Here is a 20174-nt window from a genome sequence, read left to right on the forward strand (position 1 = left end):
ATGTTCCACCAAAGCTCTACTGCGTTGAATCCCATTAGATTCAAGATCCTCTGTGGCATCAGCCAGCAACCATGACCTTGTGGGTTCGCATCCCTAATACCCCCAGGACATATAGTAACAGTACATACTAAAAATTCACCCAGCCACTCTCTCCACGGTGAGTTGTTTTTGGGTATAAACGGGGCAGTTAAGTGGCTCATATTAAGGTATGCACATAGATTATCCCAAATGAATGTGTGCCTGGTTCACTGGTCATAGATAATTCAGTTTAATCTCTCTTTGACTAAAATGCATTGTAAGTGTCTGGAGAATTGCCATAAAAGAAAACCTCTCATTTAAATTGAAATGCTTGGCATAATCTGTGCCAGATAAGCTGGCGTACAGTAGTGTACAGTGCATTTGAGTTGCTTATTCCAAGAGTGAACACGAATATAAAAAAAATAAACAAACATTCTTTAAGATTTCTTTATGCATGGCAAGTGAGGACAGCATCAGGGATGGATGAGACACGTGCAGCAATTTTTGTGACCTCTCTACAAACATCAGTAGGCTGTGTATTTGACACACTTTTGACCTGATGTTTTCCAATTGGGTCATACAGGGATGAACATTTTACAAGACTATTTCCAATTTACAGCCACGACTATAATATCCTCGTTGCCAGAATCTGAGTGGGTGTTAATGGGAAATGATTGGGACGTGCCAGCCAAATCCTGTGCACGGGCCTTTTGCCCAAAAACCTTTTGAACTACATCCCTGAGGCTGACTTACAAAAAAGTAGAAACCACAGTGGTGGTGGTGTCTCTCTATATTTTCGTGGGAATCGGGCAGACATTCAGAAGCTGCTCACGGTTAATCGGAGGAATCAGGTTGTACTGGCCATTTATGGCTGATTGTTCATTGTTCATTTTCAATTACTCTGAAGAAAATTAACTTGCTGTTGAATTAAGTGTCGATTTAGTAAATTGCCTGAAACGTTGTTCTGTAATATGAAATTGCAGGTGTGCAAAGTCCTCTTGAAAAATGAAGACTAATGCATGTTTCATTTACTTATTAGCTGATCTGGCACATTCTAAACATGGACTGTGGTGCTGGCCGCAACATTTATTATTTGTCCTCATTAATGTGTGAAGGACTTGTGCGGACATGTGTGGCTTTGTCTGAGTGTGTGTGTGTGTGTGTCTGCGTCGGTGCATGAGTGCACACCCTCAGCAAGGCTGACCGAACATTCAAATATACACACACACTTTCTGACTATTTTAATCCCTAAGTGGGAAGTATTTATTATTTTGTTTACCACCTCCCAACCTTCATGTCCTGTATGCCTTTGCAAGACATTTCTCTTTCCTTTTTCTGCAATAGCTACATGTGTTCATGCATATTGTCGTGAATTTTGATCTTGCCTCCATGAGATGTGCTAGATTGAGATTCTTTGTCGCTTCCTGATGTCCTGTTTTTTAATCTAAGCTCGGCTTGTTTGGCCGACATGTTTTGAGAGAGTCTTTTCAGAGCCTTAGACTTGTTTTGCTCAGAACTCCCATGTGTTCCTGGGATCTCAGAGCTATATGTGCTGAATGTAGAAAGGCAGCCTTGTCTACGTGGGTCAATAACTTAGCAATAATGTATGACATGGTATCCTGATATAGAAATGGATGAAGCGAAGTGAAGAAGACCAGAGAGTAGGCATTCCCTAACCAAGTCGCCAGGTCTTATCAGTTAGTTTAACCATTAACTTAGCATAAAGCATCATTATTGTTTCTATGGTTACTTGCAGCCTAAAATAGGCCGAGCAGTGTTTTAGACTAGAATCCCATCAAATCTTTGGCAAAAAACAAAGCTGCAGTAGGCACACACTAGATAACTTACCCAGATTTAAGGCAACACATCAAGCAACAAGGCTTAATGTCTAGCCTTTCCTATAGACCTTACTTCAGTGCTGAGTGAAGACTCTGCGTCCCAAGACTCATCCCGTGTCAACTTTAACCTTTCTACCATCATCAGCCCGTCTCCCTTCGTCTGATCTGTCAGCACTCGTCTGTTGTGCTCATGTCACATCGTGCCACACAGGGGCTTAGACAGGTCCTACATCATTTAATTTTTACACAGGAAGTTTACTTACTTTATTACTCCATCACTCAATCAGTTTGTTTGGTTTTAATTATCAAATGTATGTAGCAATACTTCTTGGGTTTTCAGACTTTGTCATTACTTCACAAAATGTATTAATTGTTATATAGATGCATTATTTCAGTTGCACTTGTTTACGTTATCATGTCTGAAACTGGATTTGCTGTGGACATGCAGTCAGACCAGCTCACACACATTTTACACAGTGCATGTGGCCTACAATCTGGACGTATTTTGTAGAAGACACTTAACCACCAAATCACAAGTGTCCCAAAACAGTGTTGGCCTACATATGGATTTACAGACCAAATGTACTTAGAGTAAATATTTGGACTCTTCCCCAGATATTCTCTGGCTTTCAGTCCAAGATAATCTGCGACAGTAGCCAACCGCCTGTTTAGTCAGGATGATTCTGATCTCTTGCTGCACTAACAACATTTAGCATGGATAGGATGGTGAATTAGATGAGAACGATTTGCAGTCCGTGTCTTGCTGGGTGAAAAAACACTTGAAGATTTTAAACATGGATAGAGAGAACAAGGACAGCAGGAGAGGAATAGGAAGTAAAAATAAGGCGCAGACAATTATGATATTTTATTGACTCTTTCCTTTCCTTTCCTCCATATGTTTCTGTTCAGTTTAATTCAGCTCTGTCTCTCATCTCTGCCCATACTGAGCTCACTGTGTGGTTCCTATTGAATTGGTCTTTGAATGCTAACCATGTGCACTGTGGGTAGACGGGCAGGCAGGCATGCTCACTCAGTCATACACACACACACACACACACACACACACACACACACACACACACACACACACACACACACACACACACACACGCACACACACTTCTATGCAGCGGAGGAAGTGGTTTTCTCTGGAGTTCATTTGATTTTTTTTTATTTTTTATTTTTATTCTCCCCTGCAGAGGCCAGGGTGGGGAGGACTTAACTCTACGGTGTGTTTGTGGATGTGGTTGTTTGTGCGTTTGAGTGATTTTTGTTTACTCACTCTCTCTTTCCTTCTTTTTTCTCTTGTTACAGATCTGTTTTTCTCTTTCTCCGTTTCTTTCTCTCTGTCCTTGTCTGGTTATATCTCTCAAAAGACGTTAGGCAATCACAGCAGCTTTTTTTATTGCATCATTTGTGATTAACATCAGCCTTTATGTACAAAATAGGCCAATAGGGTGCAACAAAAGCTCATAACACCACAGGAAAACAGGCAGAGGATAGAGAAAAGCTGAAATGTGTGTGAGTTTCATGTCCTTACCTCTACAGCACATGAGGTGTGTTTAATATCACGGCTTATCTACGAGGTTGGCTGAACTTCATTTGAATGTGGCTTGCATGGAGGCATGCATTGTGTACAAGCACTGACCATCAACCTAGTTTCTGCTAAAGAGTCTTTGATCACAGCTTACAACTGGTAGCTCTCGGTGAAGCATGTGCTGTAGCACTGTGAGAAAAAGGAAAAGTGTGTGTATAATGGTCTGAGGTTGGCACCAGGTCTCGTAACAGGACAAATTAGTGCATGGTTGAGGTATCCCATGGCAGGTAAAACCTTCAGACTACCTAATGTATTTACTACAATGGACCAGAGACGTTGCAATTTGTCCACTGAAATTACATGACTGGCTCTCAGTGTTATCTTGTTTTGATGTCTTTTTTTTTTCTTTTCTTTATAATTGGAAAGTTATTAGTTTCAAAGCATTTAAAAAAGTTTCTATGGGGTAACACTGCTGGGAAAGTTTTTCTCTCACTCTCTGTCACTCACACACAAACACACACACGCACACACACACACACACAACACACACACACACACACACACACACACACACGCACGCACACACGCACAGATGAAAGAGAGGAGAAGCCAGTTAGACTTCCCCGTGGTGTCTTACGCTCAGACAGCTGGACTCTGTGCTGACTGTGTTTGTGTCATGTTTGTGTTCACCTTTGTGTGTCTGTGTGCACGCAGTTCATTCAGATGTGCACGTGACTGTGTGCATCCCGACCTATGTGTGTGCCTTCTTGCCTTGTTTGTGTGTAGGTGTGTGTGTGTGAGTGCGTGTTTGTGCAGAAAGCCTTAATTGGATCATGCTGTAGAACACTGGCTGTGTTGGTTTTAGGAAGAGCACAGCTTGCATCCTCCTGTCACAGGATACCAACATAATGATATCTGTTTGGCTAAGCAATATTTCCTGTGGCTGCAAATAACAAGACAATCGATTTCAAAGAGGGTTGGAGAGAAAATCTCAGTTTCTCAACAAACAAACGAACTCCACGCCATTTCATTTATTAATCAACTTATTAAAGCCATGCACATCGTGGACTGTGTGTTTCTTTGCACGCAGCTTTAAATGTCTATATTACTGCATGTACAAAGGTTCAGGCTGTTTGATTGGAGATGCTATTGCTGAATCAAAAACTTTGTTATGCAGTCAGTAAAATGATGTGGCATGGGTTGGCTATCAATTTCGATAAGGCTTGGCTGAAAAGCCAAAATTCCACAGTGCATGTAACATAATTAATATTTCTGCTATGCATTTAATTGCTTATGAAACGATGGCAAAATGTAATAGAAAGCATCCACTGGTCAAGGGGGAAATACAATGAATTGTTTATAACAACTTGATCCTCCAAAGGCCTCAAATAAATACACATTGTTGTATAAAAACAAATAAACACAAAAAAATATAATGCATGGAAATTCAAAGGCAACATTTAGCCATTTATCACTTGTATTGTCAGTCATTCGATGGCTGGAATGGGTTGCTCTGTTTTTGCAACATGCAATGTAGTGCTGCTCACCCAGAGTCTTATGCAATGTGTGTGTGTGTGTGTGTGTGTGTGTGTGTGTGTGTGTGTGTGTGTGTGTGTGTGTGTGTGTGTGTGTGTGTGTGTGTGTGTGTGTGTGTGTGTGTGAGAGAAACAGAAATCCATGAGACACGCGATCATCTAGAATAAGGCCCTCAGAGGACACAGACATTGTACACACATGCACAGACGGACACCTTCAGTAATATATCGGCACCAACCAAGCACCAGCAGCATCTCATCGATCAGGTGTTCCTCAATAATGATTTTCCTCATCACCATGCATGGTGGAACCCTGCCCTCCATATACAAACACACACATTAATTAAATACATTAATACACCACCCTGCTGTATGCTAAGAGGCTCCATCTGTTGTGAACTGCATTTTCCCTGAAGTCAAGACAGTGTGTTCTGCTGCACTGTCAACATCAGATGCACTGTAGCTTTCCGCAGAATCTCTCCACTCTGCAAGACTTAGTCTCAGTATAATAAAAGTAATAGTCTCTTATGAATGTTGTACATGTATGGCGCTTAAACTATAGGTGAGCAGTGTAATGTAGCTCATTTTCAAACCCATCTTCCCCCTCTCTTTCCTCTCCTCATCATCTCTCTCTCTCTCTCTCTCGCTCCACTCACACCCCTTTTCCACCTCCAACCCTCATATCATTCCTATTTCCCACATCATCATCATCTTTGTCCTCTCTCTCTCTCTCTCTCTCTCTCTCTCCCTCTCCCTCTCCCTCTCCCTTTCCCTCTCTCCCCCTCTCCGACCCTGGTCTTTTCCTGGAGAGCACTGATGCATGGGAAAGCGAGGTTCCGCTCCATCACTCGTCCAATCGCCGTCGACCTCTCCCCCGAACATCAGCCAGTCGCCTGCTAGAGATGGCCAACGGGGGAGGGGCAAAGCGTGAAGGGTTGGGCTGGGGAGACGCGGGGGTGGGGGTGGGGTTGTTGTTTGTGTGTATGTGTGTGTGTGCTGGTTGCTCCTTGATTCGAGGGATATAAAGGATACTTGGCTGCTTCAGGGACAGGGGAATATCAACAGAATGCCCTCTCCATCCTCCTCGACGGATGTATTCGCAGTTTTTGATGGTTGTGCTGCTGCAGGAGAAATGCTGATATAAGCTCGAGAAATCATACTTGGATGCTTTTCATTCATTCATTCAAAAGAGGAATAGAGCATGATGTCGGACAGTGTGACAGGATCGTCATACCTGTATATGTGTCTAAATATGGAAATGATTTAGATAATTTTCATGATCCATAGCAGTAATGTGGCAGTTTGACTGTTGTAGTGACATCGCAGGTAGAGATTTGATACTTTGTAAATAGAGTGTAACTAATGCTGATTTTTCCCACTTTTTTTCTTAAGAATTTTATAGATTATTACCCTGAGATATTATTTTGCAGTGGAGATAGTGTGAGAATGAATGCTATTTACAAAAGGTGACACCTACTGAAGGTGTTTACTTGAAGCAGGCTTGATGATGGAGAAGAACTCTACGGGTAAAGGCTGCGCTTCTTAAAACATGCAAGTGTTTTTTTTCTGAGAGGCAGAGGCTATACCATCTCGCATCCTTTTGGAAGATCATGTATGGATGGAAATCCTCCTGTCATGCTGCTTGCTGTACTGGTCAGTTGACTGGTTTGAGTGCAGAGGCAGCAGAGACGAGCTGAAGACATGTCCATCCAGATCCTGTCTGCTGGACCTTGTAAGTATGACTTGATTTTACAGGGACAGACTGAATTATTTAACATCAGCTGGAGAACAAAGTGGCTCAGCTCAGTGAGTCAAGGCAACACTTTTTTTAAAAATGACTTTAACATGCCAGCTGAAAGGGCAATACTGTGTCATCAGGTCATGTTATTGTATTAAATATAGATAGCTTTATCAGATTGTTTGCATATGTTCGTGTGTGTGTGTGTGTGTGTGTGTGTGTGTGTGTGTGTGTGTGTTCACATCATTCTGCATTTGAAAGTGCATTAATGTGTATCATGTGTGAACCCCTGCATTGTCATATTAGTGAAGTGTGTATGGTTCAATAGCAGCATTTGGTTTCCTATAAACTCCGCTCTATACTTAGAGCTACTTTTCGACAGCATCACAACTCTCTATTTTCGGTCTGCCAGCTAAACTAATGAGTGTGTGTGTGAGTCATGTGGTGTCACTCACACCCCCCCCCCCCCCGTAAAGGTTTGTGTTTTCATGGGGGAGGGGCTGAGCAGATGACCTGTCATTGGTTTTGGTAGCGTCACATTTCCAGCAGTTCTCAACATAAAATACAAGTTTCAGTTCAATGATTGACATAATGTTGCTGTGCTCTTGAGCTGAAATGCCTGCCAGAGCAACAGATCACAGTGAAGATCTGAACCTTTGATTACTCTGCTGGAGTCTGGATCTAGGCTACAGGGAATCCAGTTGCGATCACTGTTTAAAAATGGGTAACATTGCGTTAAAGCTCGCCTGTGCAGCTTTTGTTGAACCGCGGCTTCCATGCCTGTAAGGGACTCTTACAGGATGAGGGCAAATGCAAACACAATTATAAGAGTTTAACAGTAGCTCAAACAGAGAAGAGTGATGCGGTCATTTAAGTGACTCAGTAGTGTCAGTTACATCACAATATCTCTCCAGTCTCAGCTAACATTAGCCACCATAAGCTATAGGTCATACCAGAACAAGTAAGGCTGTAGGATCAAAGGCACACATGGTATACAGGGTATGTTTTAATGCTTATGAATTCAGCTCATCATTTGTAAAAGGAAGAATGTGTTATCACTTTTAATCCTGTGTGCATTAAATGTAAGAACGTACAGCCACAAATTTCATTCCTTTTCCTGAAATAACTATTTCTCTAAAATAGCTCAAGATTTTCATCAGCACAGTTTTACATCTCAAACTTTCCAGTTCTGTGTGTCTTGGAGGGGGTAGTTCATTTTCACAAGCACTGATGAAAACATTTTAGACCATATAATCTAAAATAACTCAGTTTCACTTTTTCTGTCTTCAAGTTATAAAACTCAAAGGCACATTGAGTCTGATCACACAGGGTGGTGTATATAATCGGTTCTTTTGATTATAAGAAGATTAGGTTGCATTTGATTTATAAATTAAAGAATTGCAAATCTTCAAATGCATCATTTAGTCAGTCACACTAATTTAAGAGTCTAAAATATCACCCACTCTCTCCCTTGATCTCTGATGCATGTCACATATGAACAAGGAGTAATTTTGTTTTTTAAATAAATCTCCATGTAATTTTGTGCCGTAATTGCCTGTTGGTTAAAGTTATGATTTGCTTTATCTTGTTTGTGATTGAAAGATTAAAACAAAGAAGTCAGAGAGTTTGAAATGCGTCACTTCTCGTAGCTTTGTTTGTTTGTGTATGTTCGGGGGCTGGAGAGAATTAATGAAAATATTCAAATCAAGTGTTTGTTCTTTTTAATGAGGAAGTTTGAAGTGAAGCACGCTCTGTAAAGACTCAAGCCTCCCACCACCTGCTCCCAGGCCTCTCTCTCTCTCTTTCTGGCACTGCATAACCTTCACTCCTTTAGCCCGAGATTGAATGAGTAATTGGCTTGCTCATTTTGTCCTCGTTTGGTCTATTAGGTGTTAATTTGATTGTTGGAACTGACATGGCTTTGCTCATAGCGTGACGTTCACTTTGGCTCACTCTCCAGGTGTGTGGATTGTGGTCAAATTAGACTCATTTAATCCAGGACAAAAGCAAAATATGTAACAGGAAAAAAAAAAGGTTTGCCTATTTTTGGAGATATAAAAGAAACAAGAAGAAAAAAACATTTCAAAGAGAATATATGTGGTTCTGTGGATAGTTACATGTATATCTTTCTGGACCTGTGTCACCTTGTTGTGGAAACCATTGAATTCACTTGTTAGTTTTTCAAGGCATGAGAAGCTTTATCCCTCAGGGTGAGCAGGTCAGACTTACATAAAACATAAAATTAGCTGCTTTTCATTCAGCCCATCATCCGAACACAAGGTGTTTTTACAGTGAAGTTAATTAGAGTACCTGATGTCACTGTCAGCACCCTCTTATGCTATAAATCCTACAAACTGTTTGTTATACCTCCAGTACTAGGACTGCTAGGCCTGGGGCCTGAGGATGATGAAATGAGAAATCTATCTATTTTTCTCTCCTACTTGCCATTGACATCCCGAAACCTTCCCTTTTGCGGACAGTGAGAGATGAGCCTCTTGGCCGTGAAAAAAAGTGTAGTGACCCATAAGCATTTAATATTTAAGCAGCCCGTCAATCTGGATTCATCCGCAGCTGGATGATGGGACTATGAGGGTCAGGAATGTTGGGATGCCTCCGTCATTAGATCCCTATTACTTGCCTCTCATCTTTACTATTTGGGAGAAGATGATGTTGATGTTGTTGAAATGCCTGATTCTCAGAGCAGATACACAATAATATTAATAATGGTCAGCTATTATTTTCCCCTTAATTTGCCCTCTCAAGTGTTTGACGTGACTGTTGATACCAAGTCAGATGTGACGGATTAATGTGTTGTCAGTGTACTTAACTAGATTTGCTGAACCAGATAGAAGGATTTAATTTATGGTAATTTTAAATTAAAATAGCAGAGGTGTTTTTCTTGCATGATATCCAGAAAGCAACCACTTTAGCTGAATGCTGGAGCTAATGCGGAAATGTCAGAAATTGTATGTCACGGTGGTGATTTTGAACATTTAAAGAGGAGTGTATTTGGTAATGTATTTGTCGGAAGAATCAGTCTGTCACACTGCAAAATGATCCTCCAGAAACCTCCTGATGATGTCATAGATGCTGCATTCATGTTTTTCTACAGAGTATGCTTTTATCATGAATAACTGTTTCACTGATGAGAGTATGTAGTGACCCCTACTGCGAGAGATAAAGAGTGCAGGGAGTGAGAATGTAGACGTATCCTCCCTGCCTCTCTCTTTCCATTTATATCCACAGAAGAATACTGTCATCCTCTGCTGTTTGTGTTTTTTTTTTTTTTTTTTTTTGATTTACACTACATAGATGTCACAGTTATTTGTGTTTCCCATATCATGCAGTTAAAAGCAGAAAGTATAACATGTGTATGTATGGTATCCTATGTATATGCAGTCAGGGTGGAGTCCGGATTCAGATGTGGTTCTGTGTTGTTTGCTTGGAACTGAGGCCCCGTAGTCATAAGAAGACCTACAATTAAATGGCTTGAGGAGAGCATCCTAAATTGGGAGTGGACACAAACCAGTCTGAAGTGATGTTTGTTTCTCCCTTTTTCTCTATGTCTCTCCCTACTTCTCATTTTTCTCACCTTTATTTCCCCCCCCCCAGTTTGGTTAAAAACTGAGACACTCAGGAGCCTGAACAAAATATGAAAATAACTAAATGAGATTAAATTTGGAACTGCTCAACAGTCTAAATTGGTGTGAAATATTTCCCTCTGTAGAAACACTGTTGTAAATCAACTGGCAAGTTGCAAACATACTCCCACCAGTAAGCACAGCTTATTTATTTCTTTATGCACTGTTTTGGCCCTGCAAAGTATAATTTAGTGCACATGCAAATGAGTATCTTACATTAGGGAAGGCAAGTTTATTTGTTTAGCATATTTAACCAACAATGCAATTCAAGTTCATTTACATAAATCATAAAAAGCATCAATACAAACTATATAAAGGCAACGTAAGACAATATAAAAACGACAGGGATTTCTCCAGAGCAAGGAAGGTTTCACCAGGGTGTTTGTGCACACATGCATGTGGGTATCCATGCATATAAGTCAGATATTCCATCAGATAGTGCCGTGGCTCCCCGTTTACATAAGCCGGTTGTTTTCAGGGCTGTAATAACAGTGGATAGCCATGGGATCCACTAGCTGCCTCCTGGTTTGGAAACAGGCTACGGAGCCATAGCCTGTAGTTCCCTGTCTGCTGTGTGTGTGTGTGTGTGTGTGTGTGTGTGTGTGTGTGTGTGTGTGTGTGTGTGTGTGTGTGTGGTGTGTGTGTGTGTGTGTGTGTGTGTGTGTGTGTGTGTGTGTACTCAACGGGACATTGGTCTTTGTTAAGGACAAGTCTAGTGAAAATCTATTCACAGAGGAATGGAGAGACAGGGAGGCAAGCAGAGAGGAGAGATGAGGAGAGGGAGAGAAGGATTTGAAATGACTGGAGAAGCGTGTTTAGGAGTGCTGGAGGGATTTGAGGTGTATGACAAGGAAGTAAAGAATAGAGCAGATGAGGAGAGGCTGAGGCGCATAGAGGGATGGGGATGACAGAACAGATGAAGAGCAGAGGGTGACAGGAGAGGAGAAGGCGATGAATGTGCACACCAGCAGCCCATAAACAATCCACACTAACTCTCTCTGGACACAAATACACATATGTAATAAAACAATAGTATTCAGAGTGACCAAACGTCTGTACATGTGTGTCCGTTTTGTCTGTTTTTGTGTGTCTTCCTCTGGGAAGTGGCTCTGACTACTGATTTTGTAAACAGGAACTATCCTGCTTTTAGCAAGCTGAGAGCCGTGCAGGTGCACACACACACACACACACACACACACAATCACACACACACACGCATCCACGCACGCACACACACACATTGTCCCACCAAAACAGTTGGATTCAGTTGTGATAGTTTGGTCTGTTTGCTGGATTTGCTGAGCCAGAAACCACATAGTTTGATTCCCCTGTTTATCATTCAACACCTGGTGGAGGCGTTCATTACAGACACTGTTTATGAAAAAAGGAATTACAAAAAGATGGAGGGGTTGCTCAGCAGCATTTTTGCAGCTCTGAACGCTCTGCTCGCACACTTTATTTCAGTTTTCGTTGCTGCTTTTTCATTCCTACACAAGACACAGGACAGAAAAGAAGCTCAGTCACGGCTGCATCATTTATATTTTACTCACCACAGATGTGTTTCACAGAGCCTCCTGTTTGCTGCTTTACTCCCATGAAGTAACAAACACGTCTAAATCTTTCTCACAACTTGTATTAATGGCTGCGTTTGAAGTTAATCACATGTTAATTTTGAGTTTTGTCCCCGAGGTTTGTGGGAGTAAATAATCCTATTATCAGAGCTCAGCTGTTGCTCTGTTAATGCTGCTGTCGGCTGAGGTCACGCTTTGGCTGACCAGACAGTTCTGCCCTGAAATGGGGTGATGTTCCTTGTATGTTTGTTCTCACACACTTATCGGATACGGTGTCATTGAGTACATTCGATTTCTATCTGTTGATTTGTTATCGTGAGTTCTCTCTCTCTCTCTCTCTCTCTCTCTCTCTCTCTGTCTCTCTCTCTATCTAGTAATGCTTCCAAATGCTGCAGAGGTTTTAATTGAATTTGGGCAAAATTAAATGTGAGTCAGTGCATCTTTCCACCAACTACCTTTATGCAAGTAAAAATAGCTGATGTAACAAGATTTCATATTTCACTGAGCACTAGTTACACTCTCTGCCTTGCGAGTTGCAATAAGGGCCCCTTGCCTTGACTGCTCCAGATCTCTGCATCATATGAATGATTTGTGGAAATTATAAGCAGAACAGCTATGTCAAGGTGTATTCTAAAAATCTGTTTCCATCAACCTGTACTGCGTCTTCTCTTTTCTTTTTCTTTTTTTTTGACATGCTCACTTTCTGACCTCAGCCAAGCATAAAAGCCATGTGTGATATTGTGTTTGCTTATTTACTCTGGCAAAATTGAAAGTGTTCATAAAAAGCAGGTGGGTAAAAACAAATCTCCCCTCCCTCTCCCCTCCCACCTGCTTTGGGCCACAACTGCCTGAACTGAATGAAGGATGGCCGACATGGTGTTGTCTCAAGCACATTCTCTCTCTCTGCTTCCTTCTCTGTCCTCTTTTCTTCTGCGGCAACACAGTGGACCACAGAAGCACACACTCCTTTCTCTCTCTCTCTCTCCCCTCTCTCTCTCTCTCCTTCCTCTTTCCTTCTCTGTCCTTTTTTCTTCTGAGGCAGTTGTCAACACAGTGGACCACAGAAGCACACACTCCTTTCTCTCTCTCTCTCTCTCTCTCTCTCTCTCTCTCTCTCTCTCTCTCTCTCTCTCTCTCTCTCTCTCTCTCTCTCTCTCTCTCTTTCTCTCTCCCTCCCTGCCTGTCAAGTGTTATTTGGTCCGCTGTGGTTTATTGGCTTGGTTTTGTTGTGCGGCGGGACAATCGGAGCAGGGTTTGGTTAGAGGAAGCTGATGAATGGTGTTCCCTGGGCCGTACAAAGCATCCTCCTCTCTACTTCATTGATGTGTTGATGCGACTCAGCTGGCTACCCGGTCAGTTTGTACTGTATACTGTTGTGGGCTTACAAGCAGACAGATGCACATGGATGCTCGATGCTGAAAAGGGCTTTTATTCTTTTTTATAGTGTTGATCCCTCTCACACTCACTCTGCTCTCATTATCCCGCTCTGCTACAGCCCCAGTGCCACGTTCGACAGTGAGACAGTGTGTGGAGGTGACAGAGACAGGCTTTTCTGAAGGCCACAGTCAGCCACAGTGTTTTAGCCAAAAGAATATCTCAGTCCTCTTGGTGGTTTCTTCTTCTCTTAATGAAGTTCTTATAGTAAGTAGCAATAGATGACAGACAGCAAATTAGGGTCAGTATGCCTGGGGTAAAGGGATAAAACAATTATTCAACAATCATAATAGTTGCTCACTAATTTTCTGTTGATTGACTTATTGATTATTGATATTCCCTTACTTTTTCTTTGTCCTTTTTGTGATAATTCTAGAACATGGTGTGGATGTCTATAGCTGTATGCAAAGTTTTTTAAAGGATACCAAGTACTGAATTAGTATGGTGTTCAATTGTTTTTCATTTTTTTAGTTGATGAAACAAAAAGTAACATTAACATTTTAACAAAGGCTCATTTTAATGTCTGTTTGCTGCAGGGGCTGAATTTACTTCTTTTCACTTCAAACATCAACAAACTGTGTAATTTGCCTTGGGCCAAAGCTTTTGCCTACAACTGTATGTCTAGAGGTTATTAAAACACACATGTTGTAATAAACAAGCAGCAATGAATTTTACAGCTGCAAAGACCTGACTGATTACACAATGTGTCATCTGAATGTGTATCCTCGTTACAGCTGACCCCCCCCCCGCCCCCATTCACCACCCTCTGCCTCTCTCTGAGAGGTGACAATCCCTCTCAGTTATTTATTCCAACAGGATCAGTCAGATATGTGACCTGGCCCGCTTGCATACACATGCAGCAGGACAGACCTCACTTACAGCTCACAGAGACAACAGAGAGAGAGCTGTCAACCCCTCACACACTGAGACGAGACATGACCACCGTCAACGTAACGGCATTCACTCTCAGCAGCCGTGTGCTTGAATATTCACCTCCCAAGACCTACAGAGAACATCTTTGACTCCTCAGTCTCAAGTTTTTATTTATTTTTTAAAAAATTTTTATGACCGAGGGTGTCATTGCTTTTGGAAGCTCCTTTGTGTCACCTTGGTACACTTGGTTGTCTGTGACGCTGAACATGGCTGGTCTGACCATGTTGTTCCGTTTCCACTACATGGGCTTTCTCAGGGACAGGAAAGGTCGTCTGACTGCGGAACCGTGTCAGACAGCAAACAAAGTTGGTAGGTGGACCAAGAAAGTACTGGTGAGGGAATAGTGTATACAAATGAGAACATAAATTTAATTGTTTTTTTTGTTTTGGTTTTTTTTTGGTTTTTTTAGACATTTTTGATTTGATATGTGTCAAAAATGCCTGCACATAATATATAGCACCCTTTCTATTATGTCTGCACCTTTTATATTGAAATAATGTGTTTGCAGCAGCTTGACATGGCAAATCACAGGAGTTTTAGCTGCTGGATCATGACCTCTTTTGGCCTTGCTTTTGCGCTCCATGCCTTGTAAAACCCATTTTTAGAGCTTATCAGAACTTTCCTCCCAGTTTTGGAAAAATAATGGTAATCCCCGTTTGACTTTTCCCTTTGACAGACAACAAAGAAGCTTAATTTCTCTCTCCGAGTAAACAGTGAATGAGCTCTTTGTTTCGTTTCCTCAGCTGAAAAGATTTTGGCTCCCAATCAAGAAACTGTTTTATGAAAGTGGATATGCATGGGTATTTGAATCAAATTTAGCCATGCTCATGAAAAAGGGGAAACACTAAGATAATTTGGTCTCAATGAATTTATGCACGGATGGAGATGTTGTTTGAATGTTTTTGAGGTTTACTGACATCACGATGGCTTAAAGGGTCAAATATAACAGCTTCACACATGATTATAAATAAATGAACTGATTACTAGAGCATGTCGTCTCCATTAAATCTGTTATTTGATATTCGTTTTGCATCTAGGCCCCCTTTTTTAAACAACTCTAAAAAATTGTGTGCCAGACGACAAATAATTCATGTAAAAACTTAGTTTACTTTTAATTTACGTTACTTATTTCAGTGCGTGTCTCATGAGGTGGATAAATACTCACTGTGCTCTTATAAAGATGATAAGGAGGTCATTATTTCCATTAAGGATCCTTAGGTGCTCCAGCGCAAAAGCGCACAGTGACCAACAGAGTCTAAGTGTTAGTCAAAGAGAAGATTACAACCAATCATTATTAAAGCCTATTTCACCCGCAAATCCACCAGCGACAACTGTTTGGATGGCTTAACTTTTTTTTTTTCTCCCTGTGAGTAGCTAGCCGGGCACACAGGGAGGGGAGAAACTGTTTAATGCAAAGCAGCACTTGTTACTAAATCTTGTTTTGGGGAGGGGTTAGTGACATGGGGGGACATGGCAAAGAAAAGCCAGTTGGTGAAGGCAAAAAAGGAGCTGGCTGTGCCGTTGGCTTTCTGCAGCTCAGTGGGTGGCAGGGCGGTGGCCAGTACTGTATATGGCACGTCTGTTGTTCAGTTGCCTTCGCGCCATACAACAGTGGTATGGTTAGGAAGCTAGAGGCAGGGTGAAAACCTCTGTAGACCTGTGTAGGGTGTAGTTTAGGCTAAGATTGATTGGGACAGTTTGGTGCTGGTTTTGGTTTACAATGGCAGTGCTGGATAACCACAGCTGGCAGTACGCCCAGGCTGGAAAAACCCTGATCAGACTCTCAGGTAGAGTATTGTCAATCATAGATGTGTTATTTCATGTTTATCCAGAATTTTGTTCGTGTTGATTCCTGACTGTAGAAGTACTAAGACAGGGTCAGGTCAATTGTACAACTAAAATATCTTCAGTCAAAAAAAATACCCAGTTAATACGTTGGTGGAGGGATATCTCCCTTAAATCTCAAATGATTCTTTACTTCTGATTTAATATTAATATCAATAACTTAATTACACCTTATAATGCTTTGTTGGTGCTGATATTGTTTTTAGATATTTATTTATTTATTTTTAATCAATGTCACTTATGCACTCTTGTCAAATGGGACCTTAAATTATCAATGCAGATGTTATAAATGAAAATGTAATGGTATCTTCATCATCTTGTACTGTATTTTGTTTGAAATGAGACATATGAAAGTCATTAAAAACACTTTATAATGCAAATTAAAAAGATCTGGCCTTAGAGTTTAGGGAAAGAGAGAAGGTGAAGCCACCGCTGTAATAACACTGACCAAATCATCATGGTCACAATATTGCGGTTGTTGAAATCCATGAAGGATGTGTTGAATATTGTTGAAAGAGTTTTTTATTTTTTGCATCCTTTTTAAATGGCTTTTATCATGTGTGTGCTAGAAAATGAGAAGACTGAAGGTTAAAATACTAGGTCCTATTGCTGCAGTTTTGCATAACACAAAGTAATGCCTGCTACTTGTTTGTGAACATTTACAATGCATCTGTGTGTTTCTGTATGTAATGGTGATGGATTATCACCTGCTTTAAGGAAAATGATACAACCGTTTCTATTTTCATTTATGATGTTTTTGGCCGGACCGCAACAGCAGAGTCGGGCCTACAATCGCGAATGTTGCTGACTGACTGAGTGAGTGATCATATTTCCAGCAATGCTGAATGCCACATGACTAAGTTGTAGTTTCCCCATTGGCTGTTGCTCTTTAAAAAGGAATTTGCACAAACAGTTTCTATTACACCCTGCAGTGTTGCCAACGTAGTGCAGTTGAAGTGAACCGAAGTGGTCTCTGAGACCGCCTTGTGCACTTCAAGACTGCATTGTGGGTTCGCTTATTAGTTGCTCATTATTGGTTCGCTCATTAGTCCTTGTTGGAACAATAAACTTGACTCTGCAGTTAATAACTTTAATATGTTTATAGCCTCTGTCTGAAAAGCGACAGGAGAGTGAATGACTGGATAACTGAATAAGAGACTGCGCCTTACCCTCTACACATGCTCATGTTGTTTCATGGTAATAAAGTAGTATGGAGAACACATACATACTGTTACAAAAAAGTCCTACTTTTAAATTTCCTGGTCCAGTGCAGCCGCAGTATAGCTACTCCCAAGAGGACAAAATAACAGGAACACACACACAATATAGAGCAAACCAACATAAAAGCCTTGCACTTCACAATACCGCTGTGAAACATAAATTCATTTTTGTTTTAGACTGTGTCACTGAGATTAAGTACATTTCTTTGCAATATTAAGCTACATCATGTGACGTTTCTGTCAATCAGTGTTTAGGGGATGATTCTGGGAAGTGAAGGGGACTCAAGAAGCCAAGACATGTATGTAAACTGCTGTCTTTTTTTGATTCACTCGTCCGAAACCCCTCATGCTTAAGCTGTCCTGTTTTAGTTGGGTATATGGGTCATTCTACTCAGCTTGTGCTCTGCTGCATGGACACAAAAGTGTTTTAGTTACTATAGGATATAAATAGAGGAAACAGTTACCTGGGGGACACATAACAGCTTATGTTTACTGAATGTTGAGGGCATACTATGGAAAACAACACCTGCCATGGTAGATTAGTGCCAGGTGATGAAACAGGTCGACCAGGAAAGCCTGCATAGGCCTTAAGCACAGGTGGGACCGAAAAGTGGCCATGCAGAAGGTAAACTATTAGCCAAGTACAGTTGATAACAACAAGCTTGGGTTTGGGCCCTCTGAAATACTCTGATTAGGTAGCCAGTAGATACTACGGTTGTCTTTCTCAATAAAAATGGAAGTGTTCTTTTTCATCCTCTCTTGCTCAGTCACCAAGACTTGGTGCCTGCAGGGGTAATGAATGCAGATGACTGAGGAGATGTCTGCTCTGAGGTGATTAGGAGAAATAGCACTATTTGTCATGAGGAGAGCACTGCAGAATGAGATCACAACAAGGCCAGCTGAGGGAGGAATTTAAAGTACATATCCCATGACTTGGGATTTAACTTGAAGTCAAGGGTCCAAGCTATTACTTTTGACGATGACTGTGCTATCAATCTATCTATTTTGTCATTTGGGGCAGGTGAACTTTTTGTCCTTATACAGTAAAGCACAACAGAGTGTCTGCCCTTTTCACTGTCATGGTTTGATCAATGGAAAAATTCACTGTCAGACCTGTAAAAGGCAAATGATCAATTGGCAATGCTTTCATCGTGTCCTAATAGACACAGCTCAGGGAAATGAAAACCTGTCATCCATTGGATGACCCATAAACTTTGTTGCAGGCTTTTAAAACTTCCAGACTCCACACATACACAGACAGTGAAGATGTCTCCCAGGAGGAACTGTTATGACAGTCCTTAAAGCTGGGCAGATACAGAAAGGAGCTGCGGCAAGCTGATAATGACAGGAAGACAAGTGTTTCCAATCAAAAGGCTGCTACTTCTTTCCCCTCTTACTGACAATGACACTGCCAAAAAGGGCTTGTGCCTGTCAAAATGTGCTGGCTGTTGTTGCAGCATCAACTCACATTTTCCCATCCTTTCAGATTTAGTCATGTTGCAATGTGTGGACACAAACTCCATAAAAGAAAAAGACAGCATTAAGCACTGGCAAGTGACACAGAGGGTTGCCAATAGTGAGGCTTAGGGGAACTCTAAGTATGTTAGAAGTCAATAGAGTCAACAGAGGGAGGGGAGAATGGAGAGAGAGAGATACAGACAGAGTGGAAGGACGACGTACGAGAAATGAGAAACAAAGGGAAAATTTGCAAATGATTCACAGAGTTGAGGTTGTTATACAGGCTCAGTGAGGTGTGAAAGGAATAGAAAAACAGCTGTAGCACCATAATAAGAACACATACAGTACTTATATTCTGTCAAGGTTGATTACAACCTTAACCACGTTACAGATGAAACAACTACACACCCAAACACACACACAGAGACAGTCACACGTGTTTGCGCCCCTTGCATTGATCCTCGGGCTGTCTTCAGGTTGTGTGTGTTTGAAGGTGTGTACCTCACCTCAGTATCATTCTTACTGCTTTTACCACATGCACATTTCAGCAGTGTATGTGTGTGTTTGTGTTTGTGTGTATGTGTGGGTGCATTTGTGTAGCAGTGCAGTATTGTGAGAGCACATATATGAGCACAGTAGTTCATTATACAGCACTGAAACTCCGCTGATTGTGCCCTACAGTGCTCTCACACACAGCTCAGTGAAATGGCCTTCACATGCACACCCACTGGCTTGCATAAGACTGCTGACCAGTGTTTATCTTAGCATTGCCCCTTAGCTGCTCACTGTGCTAAATAAGAATGGTGTCGGCACGATTTACAGTGCTTTCTGTTCTCTCTAACTCTGTATCATGAGATGTTGTTCAGCAGAGAGCTCTTAATCTGTAGGATACATTTAGTTGAAGATATGCTTGTTTCACTCTGTCATCCTCTACGGTTTTGTTGTGTTTACGCTCCATCCCATTATAAATATTTCATATGCATCACACTGTGGTCAAGGGTTACATTTAGAAGTATTGAAATATAGTAGTATATAGGTAGTGATGTACTGAACCATTAAAAATAATTATTCTCATTGTCCTTCAACACTCATTGTATAGTTTGCTTCACAGTTTTATTGCAGTAGGACGGTCTGGTTTATCTGTCTCCAGTGCTGAAGTGATCATAGCTACTGCTGAGTTGATTAACTGATGAATTGATAAACAGAAAAATTTATGAAAAACAAGTTTCAATATTGATTCATCCTTTAAATCAAGCAAAAATGCCAAACATTCTCTTGGTCCAGCTTCTCAAATGTGAAGATCTGCTGCTTTTCTTAGTTTTACATCCTTGTAAATTCTATATTTTTGGAGTAAGATACTCAAACAGTTTGAAGATGTCAGCTTGTGGTATGGTAATGAGGTTTAT

The 20174-nt window shown here is 41.2% G+C and overlaps 1 protein-coding gene across 4 annotated transcripts in view; it reads left to right on the plus strand.

The window, feature by feature from the left end:
• The window catches only part of triob (trio Rho guanine nucleotide exchange factor b), a 112539-nt gene that overhangs the window by 18704 nt on the left and 73661 nt on the right, over positions 1-20174 (plus strand). The window contains exon 1 of one of the 4 annotated variants that reach the window (XM_056379845.1): positions 5954-6660. The exons of 2 other annotated variants lie outside the window; for them this stretch is intronic. In XM_056379845.1, coding sequence (XP_056235820.1) covers positions 6630-6660 — 31 coding nt within the window. In that variant the 5' untranslated portion in view covers positions 5954-6629. Of the gene's footprint in view, positions 1-5953; positions 6661-15950; positions 16033-20174 lie in introns of those variants that run through there. One more of the 4 variants, XM_056379843.1, reaches the window with a different exon arrangement.

Source organism: Seriola aureovittata, chromosome 7 (assembly GCF_021018895.1).
Source record: "Seriola aureovittata isolate HTS-2021-v1 ecotype China chromosome 7, ASM2101889v1, whole genome shotgun sequence".
Classification (NCBI taxonomy): Eukaryota; Metazoa; Chordata; class Actinopteri; order Carangiformes; family Carangidae; genus Seriola; species Seriola aureovittata.